The sequence below is a fragment of the Vipera berus genome, assembly GCF_964194415.1.
Source record: "Vipera berus genome assembly, chromosome: 3".
Classification (NCBI taxonomy): domain Eukaryota; kingdom Metazoa; phylum Chordata; class Lepidosauria; order Squamata; family Viperidae; genus Vipera; species Vipera berus.
Genome location: NC_138204.1, coordinates 144,304,031 through 144,325,158, shown reverse-complemented (window position 1 = coordinate 144,325,158; position 21,128 = coordinate 144,304,031). Strand labels below are relative to the sequence as shown.

Sequence of the window (21,128 nt, the reverse complement as noted above, 5' to 3'; positions counted from 1 at the left end):
TTATTCATACACATGCACATACATACTCATACAGTAAGTTTGGGTTAGTGATTAAGACATCAGGATAGAAATGAGGAGAATGAGTGACCTTGAGTCAGTTATTCTCTCAGCTCTAGGAAGGAGCTGAGATGCTAGCAACTTCCAAAAAACCTTGCCAAGAAAACTGCAGAAACTAGTCTGCACAAATGGTGGGAGTCAAAACTGATACAGGCACAGAGTAGCTTTTACACTTATTTAAGGTAGACCATTTATATTCCTCACCTCACCTTGGTTACGTTTGAGAGGGCTATCTAAGATTCAGAGATTGTCCCAGGTCAACAGGCAAATATATGGCTTGGCAGCTCTTTGAACCATTGTGTAACTTGACCTCTTACATACCATGCTACAGTCCACTCCTTGGATTAAATGCAGACTGACTTATTCACTTAAGGGTTCTGGGTCACAGGAAATTTCTCCTGCTAGCCTCTGGGAAGAGTTTTCCAAGCCCTTTGAGAACAAGGTTGCAAGATAGGTGGAGTCTCACAAGATGGCAGGTAATACCATCTGGGACTTGTTTTTGCTTATCAGCTAAGTGTGTTGGCACGCTCCTCTGTGGCATATATTTATTTAATTTATTTGAAAGTTTTAGATGGCTGCCCATCTTAGAGCACGACTGTGGGTGACATGACATGTGGAGGAAGTGTTACCTGAAGCACCTAAAGGCTGTGAGGGCCTAGATGGGGACAGGCAGACTGCTGACGAATCCCAGCAAGATGGAGTTAGTTTTGATGCTCTCGTGGGGGTTTCTGCCTACTGCTCTAAAAGGTCCGATTCCCCTAAAGGGAGTTGGTGTACAACCTGTGAAATCTCTTGGACTCACAGCTTCTCTGGAACAGCAGGTGAAGCTGTGACCAGGAGATCCTCTGGCCAACTTCAAAAGCTTTACCAGTTACCCCTCTTCCTGGATCAAGAAGTACCAAAGACTCTCAGGATTGTCATTTCTCCAATCCTGACGGTTTAAACCATTTTTTTTCAGGCCAGGAAACCTATTAGTTAAAAGAAACCAACAAAAAATATATTAAGAAACAAAGCTTTTAAAAAACTAGCCACTTTTTGAGATGGGCAGCCATATAAATGAGAAAGAAAGAGGGAGGGAGGGAGGGAGGGAGGGAGGGAGGAAGGAAGGAAGGTTCTAGAATTAGAAAATTGGAAGTAAAACTTTTGTGCTTAATTGCCACCAATTTCCACTTGTCTATAACAGAGGGGCTAGTTAAGTATGGCCTGACTCTGTGCTCCTTCCCGGTGACCTTGCTTAAGGAAAACAAGAATGGGGATGCACAAGATGGTAGCTGTGAGCTTTTCCCACAGGAAAACACTGCACAACCAAGGTATTTTCCTAGGCGTCTTGGCCACCATTTTTGCCCTTTCTGCTGTTATTTATAAAAAATTATTATAGGTACATTTAAGAGAATTTATTTTGCCTGTTGTCTTTCCCATCAAGTTCTCACAGAACCCCAGGGTTTCTGTGGAACGTCGGCCTACCAAAAATGCTCATTCTTTAATAGACTTTTTTAGTTTTATACATTGTAAGCTACCCAGTATCCTATCAGTAAGCAATAGTCAAACAATAATAAACAAATCGGTAAGGAATAGAGTTATCGCAGGAAATTCTAGTACAGTACAGTAAAATAAATCAGATATTTGGAATGTTTTCTGATTAAGTTATAACTAAGTTACTTTCCCTTTGTTCCTCATCCTTGAAACCAAGACGTATTTCTAATCCCTTGTCAGAAGAAATTGCTTTAGCAACAAATACCTCACATATTTTTATCTTCTGATTCCATAACTGTAAATGCCCAAGTTAAGGCCTGCTTTTTTTATTACACATTGACCTGGGAGTAAGTCCCAATAAATTCAATGGAATGCATTTGTCTGGGCCAGTAAAATTTATAATTGCACAAAGTGGACATTTCTAAGTGGATTAAGTTACTAGTTCAGAACTTTTCCATGATGCTGATGGCTCAAAGTAAATGCTTCTTATCTGTAGTTTTAGAATGGCTTCCCCTTCCTGCTCTTCTGTGGTCAGGGCCAATTATTTACCTCAAACCCTGGGGTCTTTAATTAAGAATCCTGCTTAGTTGCCTCTGGTGGAACTATCACTCTGAGAAAGGAGCATTGAAATCCCACTGGTTCACTGATAATGTGTGCAGATGGCAAATCATTAATACAGCTAATAGACTTATGTTATAGCCAGTAATTAAACTGGGACTTTTACAGGTAAGATCTTGGAAGTAATTTCATGTATGTGTAATTTGGTAGGTGTTCTTTCTCTTCGCTGCCTAAAAAAAAAAGATAACTATAATGCAGCATAACATAGCAGTGTATACTTTCAGGGTGCTGGATTGTCACGGTGCAATTACTGTAAATTTACATTTCAGTGTGGCACTTGTATATAGAGGTTTTGAGGACAGGCAGTAATTTTGATCTTCCAAAGAACTCCCAGAGAGGACCTAAATTTAGAACATACTTAAGCCAGTGCTTTTTCTCCAACACATTTTTTTAACTTTTTTTTTTTAAAAAAAATCTGGCCACTTGGCTGTGGTCTTTTGAAAAGTTGGCTGGGCTCATTCCTCATACAGAGCCTACACATACAAGCTATATTCATTTGTTGCAAGCATGCCGGATTCCAGGCATTACTGCAGCTTTTCTCTTTTAGAGACATCCTAGCACTCTAAAGGTTGCTTTCTTGGTTAAAGGCAACCCTCTCCATAATATCTGAGGAAAATCCTCATTTCCACTACCAATGTACGAATCGTATCCGTTCCTTTATCCAGCCTCTAGTTAAGCATCAGAGAGAGCCAGTTTGGTGCAGTGGTTAAGGCATCAAGCTAGAAACTGGGAGACCATGATTTATAGTCCCACCTTGGGCACAAAGCCAGCTGGGTGCCCTTGCGCCAGTCATAACCTCTTAGTCCTAAGTAGCAGGCAATGGCAAACCATTTCTGAAATCTAGCCAAGAAAAGTGCAGGGACTCATCCCGACAGTCGCAAAGAGTCAGCAATGAGTCAGAGGGACATGCAGTAAAAACAAATGAACATCAACATGTTCTCCATATACGTAGCCTCATTTTTAGGATTTTTTAAAGCACCGAGTAGTACTATACCTATCATCTCAATGTTGTGTCTAACTTAATTGTGCTTTCTCAGTAAGCAATTGTGTTGTTAAGGTAAGATAAGGTAAGGTAAAATATTAAGGGTAAGGTAAGATAAGTCAAGATATTATATTTCTGGAGCAGGAAAAATGACAGATGATAATAGGGATATACTGTAGGTATAACATGTTAAGGTATCATCCAAACTCTTTGTTTCATTCCATTACATACATATTCTGTCCTTGGCACAATTGCTTCTCACCCAAATATTCTTTGTGCTCCTTTCCTTCTTTCTCCTACCTAAATGTTTCCTGTGGAACAATCACAATTGTTTGATTTCTGATTTCCAAAGTATTGCTGCAGCAAACAGTTGCCTTGTCTTGTAGTTTGTGGACAATGGAAGGGCAAAGATAAATTTTGCAGTGATCTCCTATATATTCTTGTTCTAGCAGGTAGTCTTAAAGAAATCTAGTCAGAGACTGTAGGGTGGGTCCTTTGTGAATTAACGATACTGCATCCAATTTTGCTCACCACAAAAAAGATGTTGAGACTCTAGAAACAGTGCAAAAAAGAACAACAAAGATGATTAGGGGCCCGAGGCTAAATCATGATGAATGGTTGTAGGAACTGGGTATGTCTAGTACAGGGGTGTCAAACTCAATTTCATTGAGGGCTGCATCAGCATTGCAGTTGCCCTCAAGGGGCCGGGTGGGTATGGCCAGGGTGGGCGTGGCCTACTGGGTGGGCGTGGCTAGAGTGTATATGGCCTATTGGGTGGGTATGGCCAGCTCTACATCGTTCAGATCAAGGGTGCCTATGGGGGCCTGGGCAGGAGTGGGACAGATCTGAGGGTCTCTGGCAGAAAGAGGGTCTCTGGGCCAGGGCCAAGGCAGTGGGGGCCATTCCCTCACTGTTTCCAGGATGGCTTCGCGGGCCACATGAAACCACTTCACGGGCCAGATCCGGCCCCCGGGCCTTGTGTTTGACATGTCTGGTCTAGTAACTAATGAAAAGGACTTGGGATGACATGATAGCAATCTTTGATATTTGAGGGTTTGTCACAGAGAAGAGGGGGGTCAAAGCACCTGAGGGCAGGACAAGAAGTAATGGAGAAATCAAGGAGAGATCCAACCTAGATCTAAGGAGAAATTTCCCGATAATGAAGACAATCAGTGGAATGGCTGGCCTCCAGAAGTTGTGGATACTCCATCACTGGAGGTGTTTAAGAAGAGATTGGACAGCCATTTATCTGGAATGGTATAGGATCTCCTGCCTGAGCAGGGGGTTGGACTAGAAGAGTTCCAAGATCACTTCCAACTCTTGTTATCCTGTATTCTGTGAACAAATCTGTTGTTGATGTTACACACTCAGGTAATGAAATATTCACAAGCAAGCAACCAAGCTCAGAGAGCACCAAGGACTCCACAGTTAGTGAAAACTATCCATTTGTGGCTAATTTGACAAACCATTACTAAGGTCAAAGTGACTCCGATCACTGCTTAAGACAGATCTGTAAAATGTTAAGATAACCTAAGGGTACGTCTTTAAATGTAAGAGATGTGATGCAAAATAGAAACTATAATTAAAACAATGAAACCTATTGAAGAATAATGAAGAAAACCTATTTTTGATTATTGATTATTGTCCAATATGGACAATAGGGGCATATCAATCATTCTAAATAACTTTTCATGAACAGTGGGCTGTGATGCTTCTGTCTTATATATTTCTGTCTTGTTAAAGTAGTCTCCAGCCTTCTATTTCTATATTATTATGGTAGACAGAACACACTGCAACATGGCTCTTAATCCTAGAGGACAGATCCAAACAAGAGATTAGAAAAAGGTCACAATGCATATAAAAAAGGATAGGACATTTTTACCCTTCCTGTGAGTAGTCCTGAATCCAAGCAAGACTTGAGCAATTGGATGTGAAGCAGTGTTTGCCCCTGTTCCTCTAGGGCAGGGGTCGGCAACTGGAAAAAGGAAAAGAGCCACTCAGAACCGGTTCCATCACACAAACAAAAAAGTGGGAGCCGCAAAAAGTGCGCACGCGTGCATCCACTCACACGCATGCGCAAAAAACATTTTGCGCATGCGCAAAATGGGAGGCACCTGCGCGGCGCCGGGTCTCCCCTTTGGAGAGGTGCGCGCCGTCCCGTTCAGAGACCTGCCGCGTTCGTCAAACATGGACGAACGCGGCAGCTATGCAAACGGGACGGCGGCGATTTGGGAGAGGTGCGCGCGCACCTCTCCCAAGCCGCCACCGTCCCTTTCGGAGACCTGCCGCGTTCGTCAAACACGGACGAACGCGGCAGCTGTGCAAACGGGATGGCGGCAGTTTGGAGAGTGCGCGCGCACCTCTCCCAAGCCGCCGCCGTCCCGTTCGGAGACCTGCCGCGTTCGTCAAACATGGACGAATGCGGCAACTGCGCGCACGGACATCCAAGCCCCGTCTAGGCCTGGGGAGGGGGGGAGCGCGCCAGGCGAATGTGGCGGGTCTCCGAACGGGACGGCGGCAGTTTGGAGAGGTGCGCGCGCACCTCCGCCCTTCGGAAAGGTGCGCACGCACCTCTCGGAACGGGCTGTGCCACTCTCCATTTGGAGAGGTGCGCATGCACCACTGCCCGTTCAAAGAGGTGCGCACGCACCGGGCGACTGGGAGCTGCAGGAGACGGCTCAAAGAGCCGCATGCGGCTCCGGAGCTGCAGGTTGCCGACCTGTGCTCTAGGGTCTAAGCCAGGGGTGTCAAACTGCCGGCCCACGGGCCGGATGCGTCATCCAGAAGCCACGCCCATCCCATTGCCGGCAATGACAAACTGGCCAGGTACGTTGCGCAACATCACATGATGTCACGAGTTTGACATGGCTGGTCTAAACCAAGAAATACACTCAAATAATGAGCATAGAGTAGACTTCATTGCCTGTTCCAAGCTGTGTCTTGAATCAGGCACTTTTCCATAAGGTAAAGGTAAAGGTTCCCCCGCACATGCGTGCTAGTTATTTCCAACTCTAGGGACCGGTGCTCATCTCCATTTCAAAGCCAAAGAGATGTCTGAGGACATCTCTGTGGTCTGGTGGCCGGCATGACTAGATGCCAAAGGCGCACGGAACGCTGTTACCTTCCCACTGTAGTGGTCCCTATTTTTCTACTTGCATTTTTACATGCTTTTGAACTGCTAGGTTGGCAGAAGCTGGGACAAGTAACAGGCGTTCACTCTGTTACACGGCACTTAGGATTTGACCCGCCAAACTCCCGACCTTCTGATCGACAAGCTCTGTGTCCTAACCCACTGAGCCACCACGTCCCACTGAACCACTGCGTCCCACTTTTCCATAGGTTTCCCAATATTTTCAGCATCGGCATTGTTTACTGTAGGCATATTCAAAATATATAAATGCCGAATGTAGGGAATCTTCAAATGTGACAAGTCTTTTGAAGAACCTTTCATCCTTGTCAGAATTACGATTTGTTCTCAGTAAAAAGTACTATATTTTTAAGAACCAGTAGTTTATGGTAATTGCTTTGATAAGGCACTTTTCTCTTGTCCACTGCAGTGGATAAGATGAATGGCTTTTGTGCATGTGCCATTATATTTCTCAGTTATTTTATTATCTGGAAATATTCTTCCTAGCATCTTTACTGAAATTATATTCACCACAAATGGTAAATTTTGTTGCGGTTAAAAACCCCAGAACACTGAAAATGCCATTCTGTATTTACCACCAGGCACTGGATTATATGGAATGAACCAAGAATTCACTGGTGTTTGGGTGGTTTTTAATCATCTCACTTCCAGCATTGCTTTATTCAGACTAAAGAAGAAGCACGTACATTTTGCAAAAAAAGCACATTTGCTTTTTCAGATGGTTTCCTAAAGAATAAAGAATATGAGGAATTGAATGTAGCTTTACCACAATTTTCCTGGGATTTCTGTTTTTATGGAGAGGATGGACGGATGGATGCTGGCTACCATATATCCTGATTGATTGATTGATTGATTGATTGATTGATTGATTGATTGATTGATTATATGTCATCAAATCATTTTTCAACTCCTAGCAATCACATAAATAGATTTTATCGATGATTATGAATTGACAGTGTCTTTGTCATTGTCACTAAAGTGATCATCTGCCTCCAGCATCTTCCTTTATTGCTACTGCCCAATATAAGTGCCTGCTTGCTTTAGTTGGGCATCTGGGATGACCTTCATGCCTTGGGTGACCCAATATACAGCACTGGGCATACACTCCCAACATTCTTCACTCATTCCTCCCAAGAACAGCCTCCCACCAAAATGAGGCAGCACATCAGGACTTGTTGGGGGATGGGGAAAGGCAGTTATCTGTACTTAGCAAATATTTGGTCTCTCATGAACCATGTTGAAAGTGTTTGTCAAGCCTCCCCACCGGATGCTTCTATTCAGTCAACTGGTTGATTTACTGGGACAAGTTTATCAGGAAGATGATCCCTAAAATTGTGGTTTTTCCAAGCCAGACTGAATGACTTGCCAGGTATGAGTCCTTTGCATTCTAAGCTTGGAATTGCTTGTAGGGGTAGTTGCATAATTGAAGGTGCTTGCAACTGAGAGCAGCAGCCCTCTCTTTGGTTAGTTCTTACAGACAGTCTTGTAGAATTGCCAAATATGATGAAAGGTTTTCCATTTAGTAGAGGAAGGCCTTCTTGGAACCATCTTTGTGGTGGACTTGAGCCCAAAGTAACTTCTTTTTGCTTTTGCTAATTTAGGGATTCTGTGGAGCATAGCATTTTCATTGATGACCATTTACCCGTCATAAACTGTCTTGGATTCCTGATGATTGCATTTCATCATTATGCAAATGACAACTTGGTGTAAGCCCTATTTCAGTGATTATTAGGCTTCAAAAACAAAAACAAAACCCTCATATGCAAACAAAACCAGCAAGCTAGAAATTAGACCTTGGAACTAGGTGTTGATGTTGAACTGCCGTGGTTTGCCCTGTCAAGGCCCTGTTGAAAGACTCAAACATCCGGGTTGAAAGCATCCTTCTGCCTTTTCAGTGCTGAAGCTTTGTGGTCAGAGAAGTTCCATCAGGTACTGTGTTATGAACTGTAAGACCAAGTTACGTTATTAGGAGTGACAGAATGTCAAAAGGGTAGGTTACCTTAGTAAATTAATTTGCCCAATCAATAAGTAACATGAAAGGGCAGCTGACTTCAGTTTTGCCTCAGCTGGTTTATAGCCACTGAAAAACAGGAGAAAATGTAGGAATCACAATCTTGGGGGCGGGGCTATACTAATATGGGATATGCATAATAACAAACATTATACTTGGTTACCCAGAGGTAGCTGTCAAGATTAATGAACATTCCTTCCAGTGTATGTATACACCTCCTGGGTCTTGAGCAGAGGCCATCTTGATTATACTGAAGTATTAAACATTCAAGCATTGATCCGATGAGTCAGAAGTATTTTTGAGTCAAATCTATGAAATTAATAAAGCAGCTAAATACATATGGATTAAATCTAGATTGTCTGCATCAGTTCTTGGCAGCATTAAGGGTCTAGATCTGTGGTTTTTAAACCGTACAAATCAAGAATAGATTTGAAGGAGATCAACGTCATTTATTGTTTCTGGGGGTCCCAACACTACAGTCTGTACTATTCATGGACAGGATTGTTCTCACACAATTCGTTATTTTAAGGCACGACAAAATTTAAGGACCCCTGGGCTAGTGAAATGGACAGGAAAGAAAAGGGGGTCAGGTCAGGTATGGAGAAAAGGCAGACGAGAAAAAGTAAGTGACAATAGTATGTATAGTGATGTGAGTAATGACATGAATATATGCCAGAATTACCCTGCTCTTTTTTCCCTCTTCACATTTCCATGGCAACAAAGCTATAAAATAAAGAGGTGAGAAGTTTGTTTAGAGTGCACAAGCAGATTCAGTAATGAAGCTCATGGTAATTAAAGCTTCTCTGGAGAGTATGAATCAAAGTTTGGGTGCCACCACAGAAAAGTCCTAGTTTCAATAAAAGCCATGTCTGGTAGCTATGCTTATAAAGAGATAAAGACTTTGTTCTTACTATACTGTAGCCTGCAACAAAATTCCCCAATTTAGATTCATGCATGCAAACGTGTTATATTTTGAGATGTTTCTAAATCTCAAAACTTATGGGTTGACTATTCTATAAATAGGCTAGGATGACTTCGACAGTTTCCTTCAGGAAGATGTTATGTCTGGACAGAGGAATCTTTGAAGTCAGTGAGGAAGATTAGAGGAATTAGGAATGTTTAGTCTGGAATTAGGACTGATGAGATGAGAGCTGTCTTCATATATTGGAAGAGCTGTCATTTATATTAGTGATGGACAACTTGCATCCGTGGCCTGTAAACACATGGAAAGTGTAATTGCAAGCCTGTAAATAAGTTTAACATAGCTCAGTGGGTGATCCTAGCCATCAAAAAACCACCTAGGCTTGAAGAACAATTAAGCAAAAATAGAAAAAAAACCTCTCAATTCTTGGATTCAGATTATAAGGAAAAAAGAGTAATAAAACATTTAGGAAGCATTTCCTGACAGTGCACCATACTGTTGAGAGGGGAACTGGCTGTCTTGGAAGCTGATGTCCTCCTTTGATGTTTTCAAACCAAAGTTCATGTCAGCTTATTGGTAGTGTTTTAGTTGGTTTTATGCACTGCCTGGAGGTGGAGTAGCTGACTTTGGAAGTACCTTCCAAATCTATGGTACAATTTGAGATAGATATTTTATAGCAACAGTTTTGATTGCTATGCATTTCAAAATGGCCAGGGGAATTCACAGTAGATTCCTAGAAGTTTGGCCCCTCTGATCCTAGTAACTTCCAGCTGGACAATCCCAAAGATGCTTTTCCAAAAGGCAACTGGACTTTCTTGGGGTTTTTTCTGAACTAAAGAAGCTTCTTGGATGAGAAGTGAAACATTTTCAAGAAAAACCCAAGAAAATCCATTTGCTTTTAGGAAAAGCACCTTCGGGAGAGCCGTGACCTGGATGATTATCTCCTTTGTTCTCCAGCTGGACAAGCCTCCATCCAAGCTAATGATCTGCTGTTAAGGATATGAGCAAATATAGTTACATGTAATTATCTAAGGCAAGCTTGGGGCGGGGTGGAGAATTGCTGCCCACACAATGGCAATGGTGCACGATTTAAAAATAAAGATGTTGGTGTCTGCTCATGAATCTGTTCCTCTAGATGAACCCATAAAAAGCCTTTTTCATGGCTTCACTTTTTCAAAATATTCTACACAGTAGCTGAAGCGTCAATTAACAATTGAGCTCTTTTCACTTAAAAGGTGTAAATGTAAGATTTCACACTCCTTTGGTGGTGAGAATGACAGAGCACAGCATGCCTGGCATTCTTACCATGGGACTTGCCTGATCTGACATTCTTGGGGATATTATTTGTCCCAAACAGTATAGAAAATAAAGAAGGAGAAGGAGAAGAAATGCAAAGACCTATCTAAAGCAAAGATAGCACCAATAGTAATGGGTGCCTTGGGTGCAATTCTGAAACATCTGGACCTCACTTGAACATTGAGAAAGCCACTATCAGTTGTAAAAGTCAACTTCACTTGAAACAGCTTACATTCTGTGACAATCCCTTCAACACCATCAAGCAACATCTGCCTATCCCGGGACCTTGGGAAGGACTCAATGAAAAATGTCAAATCCAATCTAAACATCTGGCTGACTGTGAAAGCAACCATTATAATAAAACATTCGCTATCCTTAGGGCACCATGCAAACAGAGAGAGGCCTGCTTTAGGAACCCTTGAATTAGACATTTAGGGCAATCTTCCTGGGTAAACAAGAGGATTGGTGCGGGCGCTGGGAGCAGCCTAGAAAAAGGGAGAGATTGCAACCTAGTGCGAAAGTTTGTTCTCCAAGATTGTGGGTTGGTTTCTGAAGGTTTCGTAACCAGGCTAGGTAAATCTTTAGCAGTGTTGTTGTCTAGCCTGGTAATGAAATGTTTGGAAACCAGCCCACAAGCTCAGAGAATGAACCTTTACCCTCATCCTACACCCAAACTATTCAACACTGTTGCAAACATTGCAAACTATTGCCTTCTAGTACACTGTCACACTCAAGGTCTCATCTCAGAATGGTTGAGATTGGCTTATGGATAAGTTTTGAGCCTGATGATATGTTTGGATATCTTAGCTGTGGTGCTTTCAAAAAACGTGGTAGATAAGCCTTGCTTGCAAAAGGAGCTATTAATTAGTAAGATTAATCACTGTTCTATCTTCAAATATTTTAAAAGTTAAGACTAGCCTTTTCAAACTTGGCATTCTCTAAGTAGGATGTAACTTCAACTCAGCAGATTTCTAGACGGCAGGCCAATTCTTCCTGCAGACTCTGGTTGTTGGCAGTGCCCCCCATGTCAGAAAGCAGCAAGTTAGGAAATAGGAAATTAGGAGATTAAAATGATGTTTATTTAGTAAGATAAAGTAGAGAGGCAATGGATAGAAGAATTCCCAAGTGAAAGATTGGAAATTAACTCTGGCTTTTCACTCTGCTCAAATAACTGGAATGGAGTCTGTTACTTTGTGATAATTGACGAAAGAATGTTCCAATAATATTTCTAAATAATGAAAACAGATCAAGCTTTTCAAAAGTAGGTGGGACCGTTGCCGTGGAGGGACAAGAAATTTTATCTTGGTTCGCATGCATCTTACTAAGATTACTTGGGAGTAGGAAAAGAAATACACTTAGAATGTTCCAGAACAATTTGATCTTAATAATCTGCTGCTGTATTGGGCAGATGATCTGTTTGTACCTGATGGAAAGAGAACAAGAATTCTTCCTTGGGATTCACTTTATCACTTTTTCACCTGGATGGCATTGATGTCCAGTTATGACTTCCGCCAATACGTATATTTTATTTGGTCTTGGATGGTACTATTTCGGTTGGGACTAAGGTCTTTTTACAACTCCAAGATGTAGATCAGAAATCAAGTCCACATTAAAGCTAAAATTATTTTTTACTATGATTGGCCATGGTTATAGAATCTTGCAAATATGATTATGTTTTACCTCCTCCCTTTGTCATACTCATGTGAATTAGGGGAGTGTCTGTGATATTTATTCATACTTTCTTCATTGTTTGGGCATAAGACACGTTTCCCTCCCCATTGCTTTGATGACAAATCTCTTCCCTCTTCGTCAAGACCATCTCTATATCCTCTTGCAGGAGATCATCAAAGTAGGTGTATGTAATTTTAGGGCCACCACCAGGTCATTTTTTGCGTCTACCTAATGTCAGATAAATGTGCAATGTGTCTTGCCTACTTAGATTAGATTTCAGTGTTGTTTTATGACATCTTTGAAGTTAGTCCATTTCTGAGACATCTTTGAAGTTAATCCATTGTTGAGCTGAATTTCCTTATTTCTGAACTCATCTCTGACTGAGAACTTTAGCATTCAACTTTCCATTGCACACTGTATGACTCCAAGCTTTTCTGCTTCATATCCTTCACATTATGACGGTGGGGTTGAAGATGCTTGCTCTTGCCTTGGCATTGCCCATTTGCTGGAATATTGACTTTACACAGTACAAGCTGATCCGTGCTGCTATTCTACATTTCTTTGACAATTTTGTGTATGCTATTGATTTTAGGGTCAAGATAGATGTAAAAATTTACCTCTTTTATCTGCTCCTTTCCAAGTTTCATTTCATGGTATTGGCAGAATGAATTGCAGATTCGTTACTTTGGTTTCTATTAGAGATAGTCCTTCACTTATCATCATTCATTCAGCAACTGTATGAAGTTAAAAAAGGTAAAGGTTCCCCCGCACATGCGTGCTAGTCGTTTCCGACTCTAGGGGCCGGTGCTCATCTCCGTTTCATAGCCGAAGAGCCAGCGTTTGTCCGAGGACGTCTCCGTGGTCATGTGGCCGGCATGACTAGACGCCAAAGGCGCACGGAACGCTGTTACCTTCCCACCATAGTGGTCCCTATTTTTCTACTTGCATTTTTACGTGCTTTCGAACTGCTAGGTGGGCAGAAGCTGGGACGAGTAACAGGCGCTCACTCTGTTACGCGGCACTCGGGATTCGACCCGCCAAACTGCCGACCTTCTGATCGACAAGCTCAGCGTCCTAACCCACTGAGCCACCGCGTGCTAAATCAATTATGATTATGGACCGGACAGTCTGGCCATCCCAGTACTCCTGCGGTCACTTAATTCCAATCTGGGTCCTTGGCAACCAGCTCACACATATGACAGGTTGCAGTGCCCTGTGATCATATGATCACCATTTGCGGCCTACCCTACCAGCTTCCCCAGAAAGTCAATAGGGAAGCCAGCAAAGAAGGTCACGAATTGCTGGGAGAAGTCTTTCTCAGTTGTGCACCCTCTCAAAGCCTCTTTGTGCTTGTACCACACTGGCCATATGTGTACCCTTCCTCACCTTCCCTTGCTCCTTCCCCACCTGACAGCAGCCACTACTATCTGCCTCTACTTGCTTGTGAGTTGCCTGGGACTTTCAATTTCCTGTTAGCTTCCCCACTGACTTAGCTGTGGGAAGCCAGCAGGAAGTTGCCTTGTCTAACAACTGTAGGATTTGGTTAACAACAGCAACTGGAAGCTCAGGGAATCCCATCACTAAGCAATGCAATTGGAGCAGTGCATGTGCAGAAGTTACAACAATGTCTTGATCTGTCTAGAGGATCAGAGCCAAATTGTTCGTCTTTGGCATATGGCTTGAATCCTCTCTGCAGAATCTCCCATCTGTGATGAACTTCCTTAATGAAGAAAACTGTGGTTAGATTGTTCTGGCCCTGAAAGAAGCCTTTATGGAGAAATAGGAAACCCAGTTTGTTGTGGTTTAGCCACTTTGTCTCATGATGCAGCAGTGAGCATGCCCGCTAGCTATCAGATATGCCACAGAAATATTATCTCAACAAAGGGATCGGAGAAGCAGATGATGGTTCTATTATTTATATTCCTGTCTGCCCATTTTGTCTAACAGACCTTCTCTGAATAGTTCATTGAAGAGATTTGGATAATGGGGCAGTTTGTGGTATTTGTTTATTGTGCTGATTTAGTTGAACAGCTTTCTTGAGTAGTGAAATAAAGATTCTTCGTAGCAGGATGTCAAGCACCCTATCCTCAAAAAATATTAATGGATTTTTAAACGATCAATGTTTTTTATTGACCTTTAATAAAAGATAGGGCAAGGTTGGTATCTAGTTTAGGTGGCACTGATGCTACATAAAATTCATTAATTGTAGTGAATTTTTGCCTGAGGTTTCTGCTTGTGTTAGTTATCCTTTCTGCCCCCGTCCTCTTGTGATGTAGGAGCATTGAAAATAGTTCCTATTGAATTTAGTATTGGTTGTCTGAAGCTCTATATTTTGTTGCTTAACCCAAAAACATCACTTTCATAGTCCGAACAACTACGGTAGGATTTGGGGGAAGCCCTGAAGGAAGTATAATTAAACAACTTCACTTAAATATGTTTTTTCAGTCTGAACTGACTGTTCCGAAAGAGCTTCCAGCATTAAAAAATATTGATATAAACCTTAATAATAATATGTTATGTAATATGTAATAATAATGTATGTAATATGTAATAATATGTAATGTATGTAATATGTAATATGTAATAATAATAATATGTATCCGAATTATCAGCCAAAATGCTGGAGGTGTGGTGGTGAAGATGCAACATATTTTCACATATGGTGGACTTGTAAAAAGGTCAAGGCTTTTTGGATAAAAATTTGGTGGAATATGCAGAAGATCTTCAAGCAAAAGATAAAGTTTTGTCCGCAATTTTTTTTGTTGGGTATAATTACAGGTGCTACTGTTGTGGACACTAAGTTGATGTTAAATTTAGTTACAGCAGCAAGACTTTTAATAGGTCAGTATTGGAAGAAGGAGGAGCTGCCGACTATAGAAGAATGGACTTTAAAGGTTTCTGACCTGGCAGAGATGGCAAAGATTTCGGCTTATTTGAAAGATCATTCGCAAGAACGTTATATTATGGAGTGGGAAAAATGGATTGAATATATTCAGAAGAAATATGGGACTAAAAAGTTTCACTTAGCATTTGAATAAGTCTTCCTTTCTTTTTTTTCTTTTTTCTTTCTTTTTATATGTAATATTAATATTGCTTGTAGTTATTTTATATGAGCTAGAGAGTGATAGATTTAAGAATTTATTGTTGGTAGCATATGGATGTTTATGATTGTTCTTTGTTTTTATACCCTGTACTTAGCTCTGGGAAGTCGGGGGGGGGGAGGGGGGAAGGGGGGGGAGGGGTAGGGAGGGATAGGTTGGGGAGGGGGAGGGGGAGGGGGGGATTGTTAAAGATAAAATGTATTTTAAAACTTTTCAATAAAAAAAACCTTAATAATAATAATAAGTTGGAAGGGACCTTGGAGGTCATCTAGTCCAACCGCCTGCTCAGGCAGGAAACCCTATACCATTTCAGACAAGTGGCTGGCCAGTCTCTTCTTAAAAACTTCCAGTGTTGGAGCATTCGCCACTTCTGGAGGCAGGTTGTTCCACTGGTTAATTGTTCTAACTGTCAGGAAGTTTCTCCTTAGTTGTAGGTTGCTTCTCTCCTTGACTAGTTTCCATCCATTGCTTCTTGTCCTGCTTTCAGGTGCTTTGGAGAATAGCTTGACTCCCTCTTCTTTGTGGCAGCCCCTGAGATATTGGAACACTGCTATCATGTCACCCCTCACCCTTCTCTTCATTAAACTGCACATACCCAATTCCAGTAACCGTTCCCTATATGTTTTAGCCTCCAGTCCCCCAATCATCTTTGTTGCTCTTCTCTGTACTCTTTCTAGAGTCTCGACATCTTTTTTACATCGTGGTGACCAAAACTGGATGCAGTATTCCAGGTGTGGTCTTACCAAGGCATTGTAAAGTGGTATTAGTACTTCACAAGATTTTGATTCTATCCCTCTGTTAATGCAGCCTAGCACTGTGTTGGCTTTTTTGGCAGCTGCAGCACACTGCTGGCTCATATTGAAGTGATTGTCCACTAGGACTCCGAGATCTCTCTCACAGTTACTACTATTGAGCAAGGTACCACCTATACTATACCTGTGCATTTGATTTTTCCTGCCTAAATGTAGAACCTTACTTTTTTCACCATTGAATTTCATTTTGTTAGATAGCGCCCAGTGTTCGAGTCTGTCCAGATCCTCCTGTATCTTAAGCCTATCTTCTGGAATATTGGCTATTCCTGCCAGCTTGGTATTGTCTGCAAATTTGATGAGTTCCCCATCTATCCCCTCATCCAAATCGTTGATGAAGATGTTGAAGAGCACTGGGCCCAGAACGGAGTCCTGGGGCACCCCACTACATACTTCCTTCCATGTAGATGCAGTTCCATTGAGGACCACACGCTGAGTACGGCCTGTCAGCCAGCTATGAATCCATCTGGTGGTGATGCTATCTAACCCACATTTTTCTATCTTATCAAGTAGTAGGTTGTGATCTACTTTATCAAATGCCTTACTGAAGTCCAAGTAAATTATATCTACAGCATTCCTCTGGTCCACTAGTTTTGTCACTTGGTCAAAGAATGCAATAAGATTTGTCTGGCATGATCTGTTTTTGACAAACGCATGTTGGCTTTTAGTGATAACTTTGTTCGCATCAAGGTGTTCGCTGATTTGTTGTTTGATTATCTTTTCCAGAATCTTCCCAGGTATTGAGGTCAGGCTGATAGGTCTGTAGTTTCCTGGATCTATTTTTTCCCTTTTTTGAAGATGGGAACTACATCAGCTCTCTTCCAGTCCTGTGGTAGTTCCCCAGTGCTCCAGGATCTTTGAAAAATATAGTTCAGTGGTTCTGAGATCACGTCTGCCAGTTCCTTGAGAACCTTGGGGTGTAATCCATCTGGTCCTGGTGATTTGAACTTGTCTAGACTGGACAGGTGCTCACTTACCATTTTCTTGCCTATCTTAACTTGTGTTTCTATTCTGTTTTTTATGGCACTGGTTTTGGTAGGTTGGACTGTTTTTTCCCTTTGTGTAAAGACAGATGCAAAAAACGTTCTGCTTTCTCCCTGTTGCTTGTCACCTTCTTATCACTTTCCCCCACTAATGGACCAATCATTTCCTTAACTTCTTGAATGCATTGTCATTAAATTCAAGATTTGTTTGAGTTAAATATTTAGTCAAATAAACGCCTTTAGATTGCTTCCTTTTAAATACTGTAATCTTTATTTAAATGGCTTGGAGATGTGGAACTATCTTTAAAAATCCTTAAGTAGTTAACAGTACAAACTGAAATTCTTCCCATTTTCTTCAAGGTGAACATCAGCTTTAGAAGATACCATAAAGGACATTTTACTGAGTCATTTCATGTTACTGGATATATACGAGCTTCCCAGAACTCTTAACAGCTTAACAATAACTCTTCCTTCTCTGATTACAGATGATCTGGCCAAATGGCTGCTATTACTTGCTCTGAATACAGAAAAATAATACGGTTGTTTACCATTTGCTTACATGACCTTAGAGATTGACCTCGACTGAAGAAAAAAAATGAGTTCTGGGTGCCATTAGAATATTTTCTTGTGGGAAATAGAAAAAGCTGGGGGGGGGGAGGGCAAACAGAGTGATGGAAGTTGAAAACCAGTAAACTAGTTCAATAGACAAAGAAGATACTTCTTTATATTGAACATTGCTAGCTCCTTGAAATTTGTGCCAAAAGAAGTTTATAACAACATTTTTTTGGCACAAAAAAAGCAGATGATGTTAGTAAATACATCATCTGCCTTTAAAACTTGGACAGATTTATTATTGATAGATTTACCACAGAAGATATCCATATTCAGAGAATATCTCTCAAAACTCTGAATTGCCAGAGGGAAGGAAGAGTGAATGACCAGAATTGTAAAATCTTATAAATGGTCTAGTTATCAGCTTCTGTAAGCTTTTAGCTAGCTGCTTTTTGCTTGTTAAGTGATTTTGCCCCATTTCACAGCCTTTCTTGCCACAGTTGTTAAGTGAATAACTGCAGTTAAGTTAGTAACACGGTTGTTAAAGTGAATTTGGCTTCCCCATTGATTTTGTTTATCAGAAAATCGTAAAAGGTAATCACATGACCCCAGGACACTGCAACCACTATAAATACATGCCAAGAGAATTTTGATCACATGACCATGGGGATGGTGCAATGGTCATAAGTGTGAAAAATGGTCATAAGTGTGAAAGATGGTCATGTCACTTTTTTTCAGTGCCGTTGTAACTTTGAACGGTCATTAAATGAATGATTGTAAGTCGAGGGCTACCTTTACTAAAAAGTTATATGTGATTTTGCTCCAAGTATATGAAAATAACCCTGTCTACTTTAAATGCATCATCTTTTCTTTCTTTTTTTGTTTTTCAGTGGGATCTGGTCTGTGATTCTGCCTGGAAAGTTCACATTGCGAAGTTTTCTCTGCTTGTAGGATTAATCTTTGGCTACCTAATAACAGGATGTATAGCTGATTGGTAAGTTTAACTAGAATCACTACAAAATTACTCTCCATGAGGAAATGCCACTTTCCCACCTCTGGTGATGTTTAAATTTTTTCCCCTATACATTTCCATTTCAATGCACAAAAGCCCAGTATTTCACACCCACAGAGGAGGAATGGGTTCTAAAAATGGTAGAATTAGCAGAAATGAGGAAAACTGACCTGTCTTGTTCAGGATAAAACCACAGGTGCTTTTATAAAAGACTGAAAAACTTTTATGGACTTTTTGTTGAAAATGGAAACAAAGTGAAATAGTGATTTCTGGATTTGAAAAACAAGGGGCTGAACATGCAATAGAAGGAATTTCTGTAATGTAATTTTTAAAAGGGAGAAGGGATAATAAATTCACTTGCAATTGCGAAGAAGATCAGAAGTCACTTCTTTAACTATCTTCTGTTCTTTAATTGTTTCTGCCCCTTTCTTCTGACTGTTTTATATATTTTTACATCTATCTTTTATCCATGTAAAAATCTTTAATAAAGTTTATACGCACATACTACAAGCACAATATTTCACAAAAGACTTGCTACTGGTTGATATTGTTGTAGTGCTAAATAAAGTACCGTAGATTCCGGCGTATAAGACTACTTTTTAACCCATGAAAATCTTCTCAAAAGTCAGGGGTCGTCTTATACGCGGGTGCTGAAACTTTAGGGACAGGGCTGGCTGGAAAACCTGGAGCGGATCTTCCATTTAGTCTGCGCAGGGAAAGCGGGACCAATTGGAGTAGAAGCTGCAGTCTGTGATTTTTTACAGGCTGGGGTCTGGGCTTTTTTCCTTCTAAAGTTGAAGAGCAGCTGTAGGCAGGTGGGAAATGCAAGAGCAACTTGAAAGGCAGGTGGGGAATGCGTAGCAGAGCAGCAGCTTAGCTCTAAGGACACATTTGACTCAGGAACTGGGCGGGCGGGCTGGAAAACCTGGAGCGGATCTCCCATTTGGTCTTTTTTTTAAAATCCCATTTATATCCCACCCTTCTCCGAAGACTCAGGGCGGCTTACAATTTAAAGCACAAATCAATGTGCTTAGCAATAGCCTTCATTCTATGTATATGCCTGCCTATTAGAGCTTTCACACACACACACACACCCCACAAGCAGCATTATTACAAAGTCAGCTTATTGCTCCCAACAATCTGAGTCCTCATTTTACCTACCTCGGAAGGATGAAAGGCTGACTCAACCTTGAGCCTGTTGGGATAAGAACCTGCACTAATTGCAGGCAGCTGGGGTTACTTAAGGCTCTGTGCAGGGAAAGTTTTAGAGTGAATTAGGAAAAGTGAAAAAGTGAATTAGGAAAATAGGAAAAGGGTTGCTGGAATTGGGTACGTGTAGTTTAACGAAGAGAGGGGTGAGGGGTGACACGATAGCAGTGATCCAATATCTCAGGGGCTGCCACAAAGAAGAGGGAGCCAAGCTATTCTCCAAAGCACCTGAAAGCAGGACAAGAAGCAATGGATGGAAACTAGCCAAGGAGAGAAGCAACCTAGAACTAAGGAGAAACTTCCTGACAGTTAGAACAATTAACCAGTGGAACAACCTGCCTCCAGAGGTGGTGAATGCTCCAACACTGGAGGTTTTTAAGAAGAGACTGGACAGCCATTTGCCTGAAATGGTATAGGGTTTCCTGCCTTAGCAGGGGGTTGGACTAGATGACCTCCAAGGTCCCTTCCAACTTCTTCTTCTTCTTCTTCTTCTTCTTCTTCTTCTTCTTATTATTATTATTATTATTATTATTATTATTATTATTATTATTATTATTATTATTATTATGTTTAATCCACTTGCACTGTTTTATGTTTACATGTTTGATGACAAACAGCCTTATGTTTATAAGTGACAGTTTTCCTACTAAGTACCTGCATGTCATAAGCATTTGAATTAAAATTACCATATTAAAATCAAATCTGATGTTTTTTAATTTTTATTTGGTGTGCGTTGGAAGAGGGGTAGTCTTATACGGCGAGTATAGCCCAAACCCTATAATTTAACAGGAAATGTAGGGGGTCGTCTTATATGCCCAGTCGTCTTATACGCCGGAAAATACGGTAATTTTAAATAATAAAAGAAGGCTTTTGAGATAATAGGGATGTCTTAAGCTGATCTGCTTGAATTAAAGCTACCTTCAGCTCCATTTTATGCTGAAATTCAGCTTCTGGTATCTACCAGCTATTGAGGAAGTTTAGGGAGAATAACAATACTTCTTACCTAAAATATTCTATCCCTGTATAGAATTGTAATGCAGCTTTCCATTTACATTTGCAGCTCCTAATGCCAGGAATTCTACTGGGGCAGAAATTCACTAACACCAGCTTCACGTATTTCCATTTGCCTTGATATCATAGCTTGACAGTTCCCCAGACAGGTTTTTCTAATTGATAATTTGGTCAAGCAGCTTTTCAGTGAGGTTGTTTGGATCAAGAATTTAATGGGAAAGGGAGGGAAGGAAGAAGCATCAAGAGTAATTATCTGAAGCCAAACAAATGTGC

General features: G+C 41.1%; 1 protein-coding gene across 2 annotated transcripts in view; it reads left to right on the top strand.

Annotated features, from left to right (window-relative positions):
- The window catches only part of SLC22A23 (solute carrier family 22 member 23), a 109,731-nt gene that overhangs the window by 13,991 nt on the left and 74,612 nt on the right, over positions 1-21,128 (top strand). For both annotated transcript variants that reach the window (XM_081324186.1, XM_081324185.1), the window contains exon 2: positions 18,514-18,617. In XM_081324186.1, the coding sequence (XP_081180312.1) occupies positions 18,514-18,617 (104 nt within the window). The remainder of the gene's footprint in view (positions 1-18,513; positions 18,618-21,128) is intronic.